Genomic DNA, 19,428 nt, shown 5'->3' on the forward strand with positions numbered 1-19,428 from the left:
TGGGATAAACAAAGATAAACCAACTTCAATTTATAATTTCAAAGACTGAATTATGCAAAAACATTTCTCAACACTTTTAAAGCGAGTTCACAAGTTACCAAAAACCTCGAAGATACCTTGATTCTTGTTTAATGTCACAAAGTTTTGCACAATGAATACAATGAACCCACGTACAGCTGTGGATTAACATTTGCTTATTATGATAACTTCTTATCTTTACTTTTTGCTGTTTTGAATATCATGAACACATGCTGAAATATCCAATAGTGAATATCCATGTATCCATCGAATATATCCATCCAATAGCGACTATCCATGCTTATTCCCCATGAAAGTTAAAAGTCTGATTCACTATATACCTATTACGCCATTAAAAATATTTTGTAGTAACCCTACAATATTGTACAGTTTCTTGAAGATTCGATTAAGTGGAGACTTTTCAGCAAGTTAATGTTGGAGGTAAAATCACTGGGCAACATCAAACATATTATTCCTCCTTTTGCGTCCACACAAAATTGTGTATTGAACACTTTTAGAACTACAGTTACTTAAAAACTTAACACTGTTAAATGGAAAAGACGAGAAGTCAAGCCTCTAAATCAGTGGTTCTCAAAGTGGGCGCTGGCTACTAAATGGGCGATTGGGAGGCGCTGATAATAAAGTGGGCAGTAACAAGAACAGTGCCAATGCAAACATTTGCGCTGTTTGTATAATAGTTTTATGCTTCGATTTACTTATTTTAGTTTCCTGTATTCGGTTGCTTAGTCTGAGAATTTTCGGTTAATCCTAAAATAAAATAAATTTATTAGTTTCACTATTCTTATTGTCACGTTAATAGACGAATTCCAACAGTATTGTGTTATAATAATCTTGCATTTTTTCTCACATGTAGCATATGCCAAAGGGTATTTAAGCCACGAGGAAGTTAGTGTGATTAGCAATATTCTTAGATTTTAGTTAGTGAGCCGGTACCTAGTTATAGTTATGTTATTAAGTCATTAGAGTGCTAAATAACGATTTCAGCCAAATGAAAATGCTGGCAATACAGTTCAAGTTATTTCCAGTATGGATTTATTCCAGCCCCAAATTCCGAATCACAGCCGATGTGTTTGCTGTGCTCTAAAGTGTTTTCTAATGAATCGATGAAGCCGTCCAGACTTTCTGAGCATTTAACGAAAATTCACCCAGATAAAGTAGGCAAGAGTGCATCATTTTTTCAAATGCTCTGAGACAATTTCAAAAAACAGAAAACTGTTGGTACGATGTTTTCAAACCTTTCCCATACAAATAATGATGGATTACGTGCGTCTTACAATTTGTCTTTGATGCTTGCAATAAAAGGCAAGCCGCATACGATCGGTGAAGCATTGATCTTGCCATCAGTGAAGGAAGTTTTGGACACCGTTTTGCATCACAAGGCCTCTTCTACAGTTATTAAATCTATTCCTCTGAGTAACAGTACTGTACAGAGATGGGTGGATGAGATGGCCACCAATATAGAAGATAGCTTATGCAGCATCATCATGAATACAGAATTCAGTTTACAACTGGATGAGTCAACTTTGCCAGGAAATAAGTCTCTATTACTTGGGTATGTTCGTTTTGTGAATGATGGAGTTTTACATGAAGAGTTGGCAATTGCTTTAACTTGGGATTCAGATACCCGGGGTGAGACAGTATTCCTAGAAGATAAAACAAATTTCGAAAAAAAAAACAAATTCCACTTGCCAATGCCACAGTCATTCCTGCTATGTCAGAAATGTTTTAGTTGTCAAAATTGACCCATCGTACATCGAGTAATTGTAAAACATTTCAGGCTCATTTTAGTGCTGATTTTGCAAGCGTGCATGTGTTTTGTTACTCGCTTCCCGAATGAATAGTAAATTCGTTGTTACTTTTTTGTTGAATGGGCGTTTGATAGTCAGTAACTTGTCCAGGGGGCATTATTGGAAAAAATTTTGGGAAACACTGCTCTAAATACATGAAACAGTTTCGTTGTTATATCAATAAAACTCCTATGTGAGCAACCTTCACCTATAAACCTTATTTTGTCCATCCACTTTCATTTGCTTGCGTGGGAATTTGCTGTTATAATTTGTTATTCAATAACAATTTTATTGTTATTCACACACGGTGGGCAATGTAAAAGACGTTGTAGAGGATGCACAGATTCTTTTTGAAGAAGTTACAAGTGCACCAAAATGCTTTTGCATTTCTGTGAGAACGTCGATTAAAAAGTTTGATCCACTGCGCTCATCTCAATTAAATCATGGTTAGTGTTTTATCAGAAAAATGTTTGCTTGGTACATACCTACTGAACTGCACACAGACTACAGCATCGCAATAGGATGACATCTTCAAATTAATAATACGATTTAACCAACTTCATCTTAAATATCATCACACGTTCCTTTTATTAGATATAATAATATTCGCAAATAGATAAAAAGGGGTTCTGGACAAAAAAGTTAAGAGCCACTAGTATAGGGTCCCAAGACAAAGATTTACAGATTTCAGTGGTATGAATTTGATCTAATAATGATAAAATTCGATATCTCAAAAATCATATTTCTGAAGCCAGAAATTGTCAGCGAGCCGTTCAGTAACCATACGTTTTCACTTACATACAGTACACAAAAATTAGTCAAAAAAATTGAGAGCTTAGTAATCTAAGAAGGCTCCCATTTCATGATAACATATCGTTGAAGCTCACACATGACTGCATCTATCTTAATGATTCTCTGCACTGCTGCAGCAAGAATTGAGCAGTGAGCACATTTTCTTGAAAGCCAGAGTACCATGGTTTTCTCCATGCTCATTTTAATCCCAGTGTCACTAATTCTTTTTGCAAGGCGTTTTCAAGCGACTTAAAGCATCTGTGGAGTCATTTGCAGATTCATGGGGAAGCAAAGAGCATGCATATATAATTAGTTGTTAACAATAATAATAATATTGTAACAATAACACATACAATAAGTTGTTTTATTTGCAGCACCAGTCTATGGTACAGTGTTAATGCTGAACTTCAAAATGCTTTCCAAGTCACCAGTAATTATATTTTACAAATAAATAACAAAGCAAATAGGAATTTTTACACCACCATTTTAAGGCAAGAGATAAAGTTAAACCATAACATTTTTCCCTTTCCATGAAACACAATGTGCAGGCATTTTCCATATATAGTGGTAAAAGTAAGTTACATCTTAACCAATTTTAAATAACACAATATACGTTCTGTTTACAGAACATCCTACTTACAGAAATCAATAATTCCTGCAGACTAGTTATAGTGGTAACCCAATGCTTGATCATGGATAACTCAGGATATTCTGCAATTTCCACAATCAACGAACCAACACAATGAAACCCATCTCCAGTGTATCCATCCTCGCATGTGCACATGCGCTCTCCTGGTCCAGTGTTTTGGCAACTTGCACAGTAAAATACATAAAACGTATAAAAATAAAAACTAATCACTAAAAATAAAAAATAAACCATAGCTTTGAAACAAACTTCTATAACTTTTCATCCAGCTCAATTTACTACCTGTGTCTTAAACATTACTGTAAAGCTGTAAGTTTTCAAAATTTTGATCTATTAAGCATTAAGTTGCAATTTAGTAAACTCCTTAAATCAATGTTTCAGATCAGGAATAAGCAGATTAAAGACATTACATGTAAAGCTTGAATTTTTGGAGACTCAAACAAAGCAGTATTATCTAAAATATCACTTCAAACAAAACTTCTAGTTAGCCAAGCCAGCAACCAAAAAACTGCTGTACGGCAATCCATTTTTGGTGTCAAATTATTCCAAAAATTAAGTCAACCCATCTTAGTACTTTATAAACAAGCTTTTGAACCACAACGTGGTATTTTGTTGATCTTACAAAATCTTTCAATGTAATGAATAGAAAACTTCGGGGGGAAATTCTTGAAAGATACGGCTGCCAACCAACTATCTGTACTCTGATCAATCAGTTACGTTATTGGATGCAGAATTGTTTTGTGATTGATAAAAAAAGGCTGACCTCTTTGATGTTACCGTTGGATTCAAACAAGACTGTTTATCGCAGCATTTCCTAAACTTTTTTGAGCATGAACCAAATCTGAGAAAAGTGAACATCTTGCGCCCCAAAATTTAAACAGTGTATTTTGTCTCAAAAAGTGAATAAGTTTTTTTTTTATGTCAATAATGCGGTCTTGTCCAAAATGTATTGCTACAAACAGACACAGAAAAGCAGGGTTTTTACAAACTTCAGTGCGATTGGTGAAATTGAAGTTTCTCCTTCATGATGTCTTCAATGCATGGCTCAATCTTGCTGAGTGCAATGTGCATGTCATGACCAGGATCAAGGCGCTTGCGAACTTTGGTTTTGATGACTGTCAGTACTGAGAATCCTTGCTCGCATAGATATGTGGTGGTAAACGGCAGCAAAATAGTCATGGCTTTGGCAGTGATTATTGTTTTGTCTTTTTTGACTGATGTCCAGAACTCTTCAAGTGAGGCTGTAGAGTAGAGTTGACGATGGAACTTGTCGTAGTGGAGGTTGATAAGCTCTTTCTGTAGTCCTGGAATATCTTCAGACAAGTTGTGAGACTTTGCCAAAAACGGATTTTCAAAGATTTTCAAATCCTCCACCAGGATCAGCTTGATGGCATCGAATGTTCTTATGGTCAGCTCATTCCATTCCTGCAAGTACTCATTCAGTGATGGAAACAAAGCTATTCTTCCTCGCCCCAGTTTCATCTTTCAAAGTTGCAACTTTTCCTTGAAGGCAGACAGTTTCTCAAAGAGTGTGATTATATTTCGTTTCCTTCCATGCATTGATGTGGTGAGGCCGTTAACTGCGGTGAAGACGTCGTTGAGGTATCATACTTTGAGCATCCACTGCTTATCATGGAATCAAATTGCATGGAGATGATTTTTCTCATTAAGAAAGATCTGCAGCTCTGTTCATATATTTATTACACGACGCAGAAGGATGCCAATGGAGAGACATCTCTCATTGGAGTAAAAGAGGAGATGTTGGAATTCAGACCGGAAGTCGACACACATCTGTTCAAACAGGTGAGAACTCACTGCGCTGGATTTAACAAAGTTGAAAACAAACACCCCCTCTTGCACTACTGCAGTGGACAACTCCGACATTGGGATTGACTTGCTTGACTCGAGCAGTGCAACCCTGTCGTTCACCAAGCATGGCAGGTGCACCGTATGTGCATAGACTGATGCAGTTTTCCCAGCTTATGTCTTCTTTTTGTTGGAAATTGTCCACAACGTTGAACATGTCAGCACCAGTTGTCGTTGTTGCCAGTGGTGTGCATAACAGAAATTCTTCCTCGTGGTCTGTCTCGCCCTCCTACCTCACGAAAACCATTAGTTGTGCATCCTTCCTTATGTCGGTCGATTCGATCCAGCCTTCTTTATGCGGAACACCACTTGGCTTTTTATATTTAGAGAAAGGTCAATGATTTGGCTTCTCAATGTGTTGTTGAAAAGTGATATGGACTGCATTTTCAAGCCTACGTCATTCTCACAGACAAGTCTGACCATGTCAATGGCTGCGGGCTTAACAAGCTGTTCTGCGATCATGTGTGGTCTCATCTTCCTTGCCTCAACTAGGTGCAATGCCAGTGTAGCTTGCTTAGCGGCTAAAAGCGTTGGATTTGTCGCTGAAGCAAACCGTCTTTGCTTCAGTCCCACTTTCCGGCGCTCAAAAAAGACATGCTTCTTTTTCACATGCTACATATGCTTCATTTCCAGACGTCTCTTAAACTGGTTTTGCTTCAGAGATTCATTCGACAATACTTCACAGCACACACATTGCGGCTCAACAGCACCCCGATCATTGATAAAAGTACTGCAATGTATCTTAATACGCTAAGCTAGTTTTTAGCAATTTAGCTAATTCTCGACAAACTTGATGTTTATGTGCTTAGGAAGAGAAATTTGCTTCAAATTACTACTCATAACTAAACTTTCCTAAAATGAATGCTGACATAATGCCAACTTTTGCGTTACTGACAGTTTAAACTGCCCGATATTTGTATGATTCTGCTGATGTAATAATTCGTAATTCGGTCAATCACATAATTCTAGTCTATGAAGTCATAGAGCTGAATTAGGTTGACCATTTAATCATAGAGTCCGTGATAAATAAAAGTGGGATAAGGAACCTTGAAATTGAGAAATACCTTAAAAACAAGCAACGCGGCCCAGACCTTGATTTGGATCAGTTCGGCGCGACCCAATTTTTTACCCATCACAATCCATACTTTGGGAACCGCTGGTCTGTCGGGATCTGTTTTTTTTTTAATGTTTATGCAGGAGCGTTGGCACTACTATCTAGAACAGGGGTGGGCAAACTTTTTGTACTGAGGGCCACATTTGAAAAAATGTTGCAGCCGGCGGGCCGCACATTCTCATTACAAAGTAGGAAAATTTACCCGGTGTGTAAATAAACGCATATTCATATTAAACACAATTTTTGTATTCCACACTCAGTTACGTTTAAATCTATGCAATCATCATCACAAAATTTAATGAGACTTGTGCAACTGTTCACAGTTTTACGGTTACGGTAGGCCTACGGTAGTCGCTACCGTAATTGTATTTTATGATCAAACAATTGAATCAAGCAATGCGTGAGAAGTGTATGTTGCAATACATGCGCGACTGACGTGTGTGTGTTTACGCACTGAAAGTGAAGAGAAAAACACACTCGTAAAGGGAATAATATTTTGTCAGGTAACCTGTTTAATTAAAACAATAAGTGATGAGTAGGAGTTTCTGCAAGTGCCGGCGGGCCGCAGAAAATGGACCCGCGGGCCGTAGTTTGCCCACCCCTGATCTAGAAGTAATTTCACACAAGAAAGAATTTCAATCTGAAATGATTTTGAGGGTAATCTTTTCAACTTGAAAAAAAAACTGAAGTTAAAAAAGCAACAAACTGTATTAGCTGCAATATGCAGATGTTATCGTCATTGATTTTTACTCCCTAGACTACCTACAGAAAATGATAAATGCACTTACAAAAGCTTACAATCAGGCTGGTCCACACATCAAGTCAGCCTTCATAAAATTGAAGTATTAAAGTACTCTGCCATCAGTTTTCTCCTTCATGCAGTGTTAACATCAAAAACGAAAAATCAAGCAACACGGAACACTTTAAATACCTTGGCAGTATAATTTTATACAATGAAATAGCCGACAAATAAATAAACCATTGTATCCGAGCCTCATCTGCGGCATTCAGGCGTCACCGGCAAGAGTGTTTCTGAACCGGGACCTGCTTCTTAAAACTAAGATCAATATGAGTAGAGCAGTTCGAGTCTATCTCTCCACTTTCCTATACGGAGCAGAATCATGGACACTTCACTAAGGACATAAGAAACAACTAGAAAGTTTTCACATTAAGTGCCTCCAGAACTTCCTTGAAATCACAAGGGAAGATAAAATATCGCACATCGAAATTCTATGCAGGACTTAACTACAGAGCATTGAAGTTGTGATAGCTTCAAGGCAACTCTGGTGTCAAGGTAACCTAATTAGAATGCATGCATAACACATTCGAAATTTCAACCTGTATGGTAAACTGACCGAAGGAATACGCACCATTGAAGCCAAAAGGAAAAGGTATAGAGATTACATTAAGAACCAACCGAAAACCTGTAAAATCCTACTTAACAAACTTCAAGCCATGACACAAGATCATGAAAACTGGAATATGTCTATACCCTCTTGGGTTGACCACCTTGAAACACGGAGATTCAATCACCTAAAACAAAGCGGCAACAGCAACACCAGCACTGAGAATGTAACATTTATGTCTTAACTTGCCAAATCTGCAGGAAGCCATGCAGATTAAGGATTGACCTGTTCAGTCATGAAAAGACACACTGGAGAAATCGAGTGAGAAACGCCGTCATCAGTAGCAAACCACCACCATAAGTAGTAAGCAACGTTTAATGATATTTGGGGTAATAATGTTAACTTTGTGTATCCCACGCGTGACTTGGTGCAAATAAAAGACAAACAGATTTCAAACTGACTAACAATAGGTTGTTTTACTGCAATGCTACTTATACATGTTGCATTGCAATTTACATTTGTAATGATTAGAGAAGTGTATTATTACACAGGTATTATTATGCATTAGCTACCAATGAAAATTATTTCAGATCAAGAAATACAAATATGCGACCAAATAACTGCACAAACTAATTATGGTGTCATATGTCTTTATGACTTGTCCCAGCTAAAATCTCAACACCCAATATGGCCCTTGGGTTAAAAAGGTTGCTAACCTTTGTTTTAGGAAAACTAAAAATCCATTTTCTAGCTTACCGCGCCCTGTAATGACAACCTCCATTATTTTCAACACAAAGGTTAATTTCAGTACAAATAAATCCATCTCCTCGGAAGCCTGGGTTGCACTGGCATACACTTTGGCCAGGTGCTACAAATATGCACACTGCATTTTGGTCACAAAAGCCATGGTTTTGTTTCATACATGGATTAATTGCTTCACAAGTATATCCATTACCTGGAAAATAAATGAAATATAGTAACAAAACAGGGAAGATTTCTCACTTTGCGGTAAAAATACTACTATATTTTACTATTTGACTGTAATTGTTAGTAATATGATTATTTTACCAGTGTAAAACTCCAGGCAAGTGCAAGATGTATTTCCTTGACCAAGATACAAACAAATAGCGTTGATATCACATCTTCCTCTCTGATATGAGTCAACACATGGATTAAATTCATCACAATGCAAGCCGGTTCCTGTATATCCCAGGTCACAAAGACATCTTCAAAATTAGCGGATCATTAGCTAGAAGTTCATTTAACCTTCAATAACACGTTACCGATTGTCGGGTCGGCAGCTGAGTGGTTACAGCACTGGCTTCGCATATTGTGCAAAGCCCGTATTCGACACCCAGTGGTGCTATACTGTTGTAATGCCCTTGGGCAAGGCATTAGCGACATGTGCTGCTGATCAATGGAGCAGGTGCGCAATGGCCAGCTTACTGTGCATCAATGGAGCAGGTGCACCAAGGCTCGAGCGATGGAAATTATCGTTGGGTTTAAACCCTACAAAGACTTTCCTCAGTCAGAGGATAAAAATTATTAACATACCATACCAAATCAACATATTACTTGATTGTTAGAAATTGGTTAGCTGCTATTGCCACAAACATATCAAAAATATATAATCGTTTAGTAACACTTTTTTTGCAAAAAATAAACAAGTCTACTAAACAAGCCCTGTACATTTAGTTGAATGTCTTTAATCGGTAACCATTTGACATCAGTGGTCAACTAGTTGCTACGAGTACTGAGCACAAGTATTGATTTTCTGAAGAAAAAATCAAAATATGTACAAAATAAATAAACAACACTAAAGTTTAGGATATTTGCCCAATGTGCAAACAACTGAACATATCATGTTTTAAGAAAAAAATGATAAAGTTTTATTATGTTGCAAAAATGATTACTGCTGCTCAACAAGCATGGCAGTAACAAAGGTTTTCTAAAGGATTGTGATTGCAAAATTTTTGAGTCACCTGCACTAAACTTATGAAAAAAACAGATCAAATTTGATTCAGAAATTTCAAAAAAATTGATTCAAGGCTTTGCCTAGTCAATAATGAAATCCAGAAAATTAATTTGTTTTTATTTTAATTGCTATAATACTTGTGTAACGCAATACTAAAATCATGACAACTCAACAAAAATCTGTGGCTTGAATAGTCCCAAGTAGAAATGTTCTGAGTTTAAAGGTCCATGGGTTAAATTGTGCTGGATTTAATCATTCTGGGTTTAATCGTTCGTAGGTTGCGTTGACCTATCACCCTTTGTAATGCTTAATGCAACGCTCCTCGCGGCCCCTAATCAACGCCCCTTGCAGCTTTGTCGCATACCTCGCAATCACGCCAATGATGCTCTCCGTTCATGCTCCTCAGTTCTTTTCAGTTGCGTGATTACGATTTACCATTCTAAGAATACCAGTTTCCTTTTTATGATTTTGTCTAAATTTACTTGTTGTGTTGCAGCTTAGTTTAGTTCTTGTTTATTAAAGCTGTATAATTAAAGGATACAATTATTTATAATTGTCTGTTCAGTTCAATTTAATAAACAAGAAGAAATGTGGTCTACAATAAATGCTTTCAAGCCTTCTCGACTAGAGATCGATGTGAACTCGGACACTGCTGCAAAATCTTGGAAACATTGGAAAAAGACATTTGAGAACTATACCATAGAACATGAAGCGCAAGAGAATAGCACGGCATTTAACAAACTACGTTTATTGACCAATTTCGTTTCTGCAGAAATTTTTGAGTTCATAGAAGACTGAACTATGTATGAAGCAGCTGTCGAAATCCTTCAAGATTTGTTTGTCAAAAAACCAAACGAGATTTTTGCTCGCCATTTATTGGCGACCCGCAAACAACAAAACGGCGAATCTTTACAAGAGTTCATGCAAGCTCTACAAATCTTAAGCAAAAACTGTCAGTGTAAGGACGTTTCTGGTGAACAATATCGAAAAGAACTATGTAGAGACGCCTTCATAAATGGAATTTTATCACCCATTATACGACAACGTTTACTGGAACACAGCACTCCTGACCTTAAAACAGCATTCGACCAAGCAAATGCCCTGGATACGGCTCATCGGAACTCGTTGGCTTATAATCTACGTACAACGATTTCTGTTGCGGAAACGTGCGAACCCCTGGTGACGATTCCCAAAGAAAATTCAGAAACTTCAGCCACTAACATGTTGCACTCTCAGAATTTTGTTGCAACGTCGAATCGGAAGAAGTGCTACTTCTGCGGTTACAACTACCACGAGAGAAAATATTGTCCCGCCCGGAATTCATCATGCAACAAGTGTGGTAAGCTTGGACACTTTATGAAAGTTTGTAAATCTAAAACAGGCTATCAAGTTTCTGCTATTTCAACGCCAGATCTACGCTTCTGTGCATTGTGTCCTTACAGCTTATCCGCTGCAACGTTATCTGTTGTCATAAACGAAAGAAAATTATGTGCACTGGTGGATTCTGGGAGCTCTGACAATTACATAAGTAACAAAACTATACAGTCGCTACGCCTTAACGTTTCGCCAACGCAGCAAACAGTATCAATGGCGCAATCGAAGTTATCCTGTACGATAAGTGGTTTCTGCGTTGCTGATGTTGCAATTAACAATCAAACGTACACTGCTGTAACCTTTGGTGTCATGGATCATCTCTGTGCGGATATTATACTGGGCCAAACTTTTCAAAAACAACATAAGCGGCTCGTAATTGAGTATGATGGCTGTCTTGAACTTTATTGCCGGCGAAATCAAGAAATTGCTCGAAGATGACATTATCGAAACCAGCCGTTCACCCTGGCGTGCTCAAATTGTTGTTGTACGAACTGGAGAGAAGACACGTATGTGCATTGATTACTCGCAGACAATCAATTTGTATACAGAATTAGATGCATATCCTTTTCCCAGAATAGATGCGATGGTAAATCAACTTGCAGAGTATAGAACTTACTCTCGATATGACTTGAAATTTGCTTACCATCAAATTCCTATTCTCTCTTCGGACCGTAAATACAGTGCATTTGAAGCAAACGATAAATTGTGGCAGTACAAACGTATCCCATTCGGAGTCACGAACGGTGGCATTAATTTTCAACGTGCCATCAACCGCGTCATAGAAGAAGAAAACTTAAAAGACGTTTATGCTTATCAAGATGACGTAACTGTTTGTGGCCGAAATCAAGATGAACACGATCTCAACGTAAATAAGTTTCTAGAAGCCTTCAAGCGTCGAAACTTATCATTTAATGAAACCAAAACCGTCAAATCTGCTCCTCACATCAACGTTCTAGGTTACAGTGTCCAGCATAAACTTATTCAGCCAGACCCACAACGGTTAAAACCCCTTCAAGAATTTCCTCTTCCTCAAAACAAAAAAGGATTACAACGAGCCTTGGGAATGCTGGCATATTACGCAAAGTGGATCCTAAAATTTTCTGAAAAGGTGAAACCACAAGCAACTAGCAACACTAGCTTGCTTTCCTCTCTCGAATGCTCCATGGGGCGGAATTATCGTATCCTGCAGTAGAGAAAGAGGCGACTGCAATTATCGAAGCCACCAGAAAATGGAGAGATCTCCTCCTTCGTCGACATTTCAAGCTCATAACAGATCAACGATCAGTGGCGTTCATGCTGGACAATCGCTGCCGAACAAAAATTAAAAACAACAAAATTCAAACCTGGAGAATGGAACTTGCATCCTTAAGTTATACCATTCGCTACCGACCAGGTAAGCTAAACGTCGGCGCTGATTCCTTCACCAGAGCGTACAGTGCATCCGTGAATCAAAATTGTCAAATCAATGACATTCATGACATGCTGTGTCACCCAGGTGTAACAAGATTACTGCACTTCGTTCGAACAAAGAACCTGCCTTTTTCCACTGAAGAAGTTCGCAAAGCGTGCTTGAACTGCTGTGTCTGTCAAGAATGTAAACCCCAGTTTTATAAAATGCCTCAAATGAACCTCATCAAAGCAACAAAGCCTATGGAACGTGTTAGTATCGATTTCAAAGGACCTCTACCATAAAAATGTAAAAACAAGTACATACTCACAATTATTGACGAGTACTCGAGACTTCCATTTGCAATACCATGTCCGAACATGCACTCATCAACTGTTGTCGAAAGTTTGAAACTTTTATTCGTACTTGTAGGGTTACCTAACTATATTCATTCAGATCGAGGTTCATCATTTTTGTCAATGGAACTACAATCCTATCTGCATGGCCTTGGTATAGCAACGAGCAGCTGTACTCCATACCATCCTATTGGAAATGCTCAAGTTGAACGGTACAACGGTATCATATAGAAAGCCGTAACACTCGCCCTGAAGTCAAGGGGAAAGAATGTTTCTGAATGGGAACGAGTGCTTCCCGGTGCATTACACTCGATCCGTTCGCTCCTATGCATCTCAACTAATGCTACACCTCACGAAAGATTTTTCGCCTTTAACCGACGATCGGAAAATGGTACGGCTCTGCCATCGTGGCTGGTGGGTCCAGGCAAAGTATTCCTTCGTCGATTCGTCCGCTCAAGCAAACATGAGCCTTTAGTCGATGAAGTTGATTTGGTCGACACAAATCCAACGTACGTACGTGTCCGATATCAGGATGGAAGGGAATCAACGGTCTCTTTGAAGGATCTAGCCCCTTGTCGGCCGCACGAGATTGAAAGTGAACAACCTGTCACTGCTACACCGCAAATCCAAGATACTTAGAACATTTTTAACAAACCTGAACAATCCGCTGAAGTGCCCTTAACTTCAGCTGAGCAAATGGTAATCGAACCGGCAGAAGCGGAGATTCGTCAGTCGGCCCGCAGCAATAAGGGAGTGCCTCCAATCAGATATGTTGCCGAACCATAGATTTGTCATACGCTATTGTTGATGCGTTGTACTGATGCGCAATTGTTGATATTGTTGACGCGATTTGTTAACGCTATTGTTGATGCGTTGTGCTGATGCACGATTGTTGGTATTGTTGACGCGATTTGTTAACGCTATTGTTGATGCGTCGTACTGGTGTGCAATTGTTGGTATTATTGACGCGTTTTGATTTATTTAATTCGCATGTTATATTTATTTACGCTATGCTTCATTGTAGGGCCGGGAGAATGTAATGATTAATGCAACGCTCCTCGCGGCCCCTAATCAACACCCCTTGCAGCTTTGTCGCATACCTCGCAATCACGCCAATGATGCTCTCCGTTCACGCTCCTCAGTTCTTTTCAGTTGCGTGATTACGATTTACCATTCTAAGACTACCAGTTTCCTTTTTATGCTTTTGTCTAAATTTACTTTTTGTGTTGCAGCTTAGTTTAGTTCTTGTTTATTAAAGCTGTATAATTAAAGGATACAATTATTTATAATTGTCTGTTCAGTTCACCCTTTTCACCATTTCCGTTATTACAAATGGATTACTCAATCTACTGTGAAACAGAAAATTTTTGAATGCTTGCTAATGATACAGCAAAGACCCCAAATTCAACATGACAGTTCAAAAGCTACATTTCTAAGGTGCATACTGTTATGCCACAGTAAAGATTATAATTGGTCTGCATGAAAATTTTATTCCAGATGATGCCTACGTTTTTTAACTAATTTTAGGGCGCTGAATTCAAAAATGCCATCCTTTTTGATCTGTCACATCAGGTTTTAAAGTTATTGTTGAAAAACCATACAATTTTTCGCTTTTGCGTTTTACTCCCCACTTTGTTGTCAAAATGATATCGTTTATCAATAAAATAACTTTTGTTATCACATGGAGCTCTTATCGGTTACAATTTTATCAATAGTTACCATTCAATTAAGTTTGTGGTTTACATTTCTACTACTTCAGCTATTGAAGCAACTTTTCTAGTTCAGGACGAGTAAACAAGTTAGTTTTATCCGTTAGTTTTACTTAGTTTTATCTGTAGTGTAGATACTAACCTTATGTGTTTTAGTGTTTTAAACTTTAAATTTGCTTCTGTTTATATTATACTGTTGTTATCAAACAGACGAATTTGAATGATATCAGGACTTACAGACTGTCAGTTAAGAGTCAAACACTGAAGTTTATGCGTGAAACAGACAAATCGCATAAATCATAATGCAGACAAGTGACTGTGATTTCATTTCCAGATTTCATTTCTTTAAGTATCAAAATGCCTAAAAATGTACTAGCTCACCAAACTATTTCTGTTATATTTGTGGAGAGTTCACAGTTGCAGCTGACAGATGCAACATAACAAAGAATATAAAGAAACTTTATCACGCCTATTTTGGCATTAAACTTGGTGACCAGGATAAAGACTTTGCCCCACATGTTGCATGCAAATCGTGTGCATCAAAACTACGTATGTGGTACCAGAAAAAACTCAAGAGCCTTCCTTTTGGCGTCCCTGTGGTATGTAGGGAGCAACAAAACCATCACAATGACTGTTATTTTTTGTATGGTGAACACTAAGGGGTTTAACAGAAGAAACAAATCCAAAATCAAGTACCCCAATTTAAAGTCAGCAATGAGGCCTGTACCACATTGTGATAAAATTCCTGTGCCGAATCCTCCAATAGAGATGCAAAGCTCTTCAGAATCTGAATCTGGAAGAAGTGCAGTTGATGAAGCGCACTATCAGGAAAAAATAAACGATGACTCTCCCAAGTTGTTTTCACAAACTCAGCTGAATGACCTCACAAGAGAGTTAAACCTTTCAAAAGAACCTGCACAACTTTTAGGGTCAAGATTAAAGGAAAAGAATCTTCTAGAAAAGGGCACAAGTACCGCCACAGAGAGAAAAAATTGGCGGAATTTTTTAGTAAAGAAAATACTCTTGTTTATTGTAGGAATGTTCAGGGTTTGATTGAAACATTTGGGATATTATATTCAGCAGAAGATTGGAGACTGTTCATAGATTCTTCAAAGACGAGCATGAAAGCTGTGTTGCTGTACAATAGGCCATCTGTGCCATCAGTACCTGTTGCACATTCTACTGAGATGTCAGAAACTTATGAAAACATAGAAATGCTGTTGCAAATGATAAAGTACCATGAGCGCAACTGGTTGATATGTGCTGATTTAAAAGTTGTAGCTCTCATACTAGGACTTCAAGGTGGCTACACTAAATTTCCCTGTTTTCTTTGTCTCTGGGACAGTAGGGCGGATACTTCCCACTTTACTCGGAAATTGTGGCCACCAAGAGATGAGTTTCTGCCAGGATCTAAGAATGTGAACTCACATCCTCTTGTTGCTCCAGCAAAAAGTTATTTTATCGCCCTTGCACATCAAGTTAGGGTGCATGAAAAACTTTGTGAAAGGTATGGACAAAGACGGAGAAGGATTTAGGTACCTGCAAGAAAATTTTTCGTCTTTATCAGAAGCTAAGCTGCAAGCAGGGTTTTTCACTGGACCTCAAATCAGACAACTGTTAAAGGATGAAGATTTCGAAAAACATTTGTCTGTAACAGAATTGCAAGCATGGAAGGGGTTAAAAGCTGTTATCCAGCAGTTCCTTGGAAATAACCGAGCCTCCAATTACAGACAGCTTGTTACAGATATGCTCGATGCTTTTCAGAGACTTGGGTATAGGATGAGCGTCAAAATGTACTTTTTACACTCCCACCTCGACTACTTCCCAGATAACTGTGGAAAGTTTAGTGAGGAACAAGGTGAACGTTTTCACCAGGAGATAATGGTGATGGAGGAACGCTATCAGGGACAGTGGAATGTCAGCATGATTGCTGGCTACTGCTGGTGTCTTAAAAGAGAGGACTCTACTAAACATGCAAGAAGCCGGAAGACGCGCATTTTCATTAAGATAGATACCGAGATAATGAACTGTTGTGCTTTCAATAAATATCATTTTACTGGATTGTATCGTTATTGTTGCCATATTTCAAAAATCTTTTTTGTTTTATCATGAGAAGACAAAGATGTGTAACAATTCTGTTCAAACAGTGAATTTTTTCAAGTCAAGCTTGTTGTACACATTGTGTTATTTTGCGATTATTCACCATAAACGCTAGTTATCTCAAAATCCTGATGTGCTAGAATGAAAAGGACCACAGATTCAGAATCAGTGCCTCAAAATTAGCTATGTTTGCATGTTTTTAGTGAAGAAAAAATTTAAAGTTGAAAAATGCAGGCCAGTGAATTATCGTACTGTATTTTGTCACTTATGGCCAGGTATGTTGTTTGCTCATTTTATATCACAAAACCTGAGGTTCAAAATAAGAAAACCCGAATTAATTGGCAATGACTTTTTCTTATTAAAATCTACAGTAGCTTTGCCAAATGATGAGATTGTCAGTAGTAACAGCGAAGAATAAAAATACTAAGCAGGGAAAAACATGTTTGACCTTGAGCTAACCTGCCACACTGCATTGCCATGCACAGCTTTCTTTTTTGTTGCTGCAAAACTGAGGCTATAACAATGGTGTAGGTATCTAAGCCTATCTAAAAATAGTCTTAACAGTTTAAAAACGACATTTTAGATCAAATGCCCAAATCCAATGCAACTTTTTCATATAAATTACAAACTAAAAAATGGGCATATTCTATGAAGCAAATGAAATTACAATGGTGATAAATGAAAGTTATTAAAAGACCAAGAAAATAAATAGCTTAGAAAATACAAGGCTAAAAATTTAGCTGATATAACTTATTTTTAATAAATTATGTGAGGTTACTCATAGTACATGTTAATAACATGAACATGATGGGTCTTCCAGCTTTCTGTGTCCATTTGCAGCCTATTGCACCATGATGTTGAGCACTAGTCAGTCAAATTGTCAAACAACATATGGTTAAAAATATAAGCAACTACATACTCTTCAGTGTTGTCATTTGGATCCAACACCACACAAGTTGCATGTTGGTGACAAGCTATTTGTTCCTGGCCACATTCCTTCCTTTTCCTGTCACAATTTTCCCCAGACCATCCAAGTTCACAAGACCCGGCAATGCAATTACCTCTACTCACTACACTGTTGTCACATGTTCCATGAAGACATGAGCAGTCTAGCAAAAAATAGCATTCAATCCACTGATTGAGTAAGATTAGGTTAGTGAGCTTAACTAAAACAAGCATTAATTAAATGTCCCTGCTTTGAAATGAGTCTTTTAGCTTGTTTAAAAGTATTGTTGCACTAAAAATTATATTATGAAATTTGTAAAAATGGGCTAAGGTTTAACCCAAACTAAAAATCAATTCAAAACTTTACATTGCTGCAGCAAACAATGTTTTGGAGTCAGATTAACAAACAATCGATCAAGCAACAATTAACAACAGTTCACAACCCCAACAATGCGTCCAGTTTGCACAAATATAACTGTGTTTCAGAAATAGAGTTTTCCAAAAATCAAAACTGGAGAAGTTAATAATTTATCAAAACGAAAACATTTGCATAACGAAATAGCATTTGATTGAAATGTTTATAGAATTAAGTTTTTACTACGCAATCAGTGGCGTCATGTGTGCTTAGAGATATAATTGCTGTAATTAAGTAAAAGTCGAATGAAACGTCAGTGAGTTGGATAATATTCAAAACAATGACATAATTTCCTTTCATATTCTTGTAGATTATCTGGGCTCGGACTGTTTGCAAAAATGCAAACCAGGTTTTATTTCTAGTGGTGCTTTCATTGTGCCCTTGAACAAAGCATAAACAACACTTGCTCCTGCTCAGTAGTTCTGAAGAACAAAAAAGAAAAGAAAAAATGTGTTTCCACCAGAACCTGGTCAAAGGCAAGATCGGTAGCCAGGGTTCAAATAGTAAAAAATCATTGCTAAGTTTTATGTCGTCCAACATCTTTCCTCAATCCAAGGTTAAAAATTACAAGACCACACCATTTTCGATATAATATGGTTGTAATTGGTCATGTGCCATCATTACACAGGTCCACTTAGTACCAGCTTGACATTGACAGTTCTTTGTTCAAACAACCTTCACCAGAAAAGAAAGACTCACCCTATTTGAAGACTATAAACTAAAGGATAACACAAATTTTATGCTCAATATTTGTGTTCAAAGCGTTGTCTCTAACCATATGTTAAGCTATTTTAAGCTTACATCATCGGATCTGTAAAAGTCAGAGATCACATCTAACTTTGTACATAACGCCCCACCAAGAGTTCACTGGAAAAGTGTTTACTAGGTAAGAGCATGTGACGATATTCAATAGGGGAGTACTGGAAAACAGCCTCAAGCGGCAATGTCATTATGTCGATTTCTTTAAAGCTTGTTTGAATGTTTATACCAACCAAACAGCTGCCCCATTTGCTGACAAGTGATTTGATGCAGCCATTAAGTACAAACTTCCTCTGAATTAAAAGTTGTGGTGCTGTCACTGACAATTCTGTTGGTGTATCCAAAGGTGTCGACGAAAAAGGTGGTTGTAGATTTTGCCCTGAATGAATCAGCGTTTTAAGAAATGGTTGAGTGTTTTAAAAAAATGAATCAAAATTTTATAAACCAATTAACGTATTTTACGGACCATAAGGCGCAATTTAAATCCTTTTTTTCCTCATAAATTGATCGTGCGCCTTATAAGCCAGTGCGCATAATGTATGGATCAAATACAGATAGTGCTTTATTGCCTACACTCAAAACTAGTACCGATACTATTATTATATAAATAAAACACCATCTTACACAATAAACTACGGTAAAAGCAACTAGCAACTGTGATATTCACTAGGCTCATTTTTTCTTTTGCTCATTGTACTATTGTGACTTGCTTACATTTATTACGTAACAAGGTGACGTAACATTTATACGGTAACCCATACTCCTTAAAATACGTTGCGTTCTATAGCCCGGTGCGCCTTATGTAGGAACAAAAAACT

General features: G+C 37.6%; 1 protein-coding gene across 3 annotated transcripts in view; it reads right to left on the reverse strand.

The window, feature by feature from the left end:
* LOC143461909 (stabilin-2-like) overlaps positions 1-19,428 on the reverse strand; it is a 208,184-nt gene that overhangs the window by 93,736 nt on the left and 95,020 nt on the right. For all 3 annotated transcript variants that reach the window (XM_076959847.1, XM_076959848.1, XM_076959849.1), the window contains exons 17-20: positions 17,411-17,600; positions 8,659-8,816; positions 8,347-8,545; positions 3,259-3,430 (exon numbers count right to left, since the gene is read on the reverse strand). In XM_076959847.1, coding sequence (XP_076815962.1) covers positions 3,259-3,430; positions 8,347-8,545; positions 8,659-8,816; positions 17,411-17,600 — 719 coding nt within the window. The remainder of the gene's footprint in view (positions 1-3,258; positions 3,431-8,346; positions 8,546-8,658; positions 8,817-17,410; positions 17,601-19,428) is intronic.

The sequence above is a fragment of the Clavelina lepadiformis genome, chromosome 6 (assembly GCF_947623445.1).
Source record: "Clavelina lepadiformis chromosome 6, kaClaLepa1.1, whole genome shotgun sequence".
NCBI classification, from domain to species: domain Eukaryota; kingdom Metazoa; phylum Chordata; class Ascidiacea; order Aplousobranchia; family Clavelinidae; genus Clavelina; species Clavelina lepadiformis.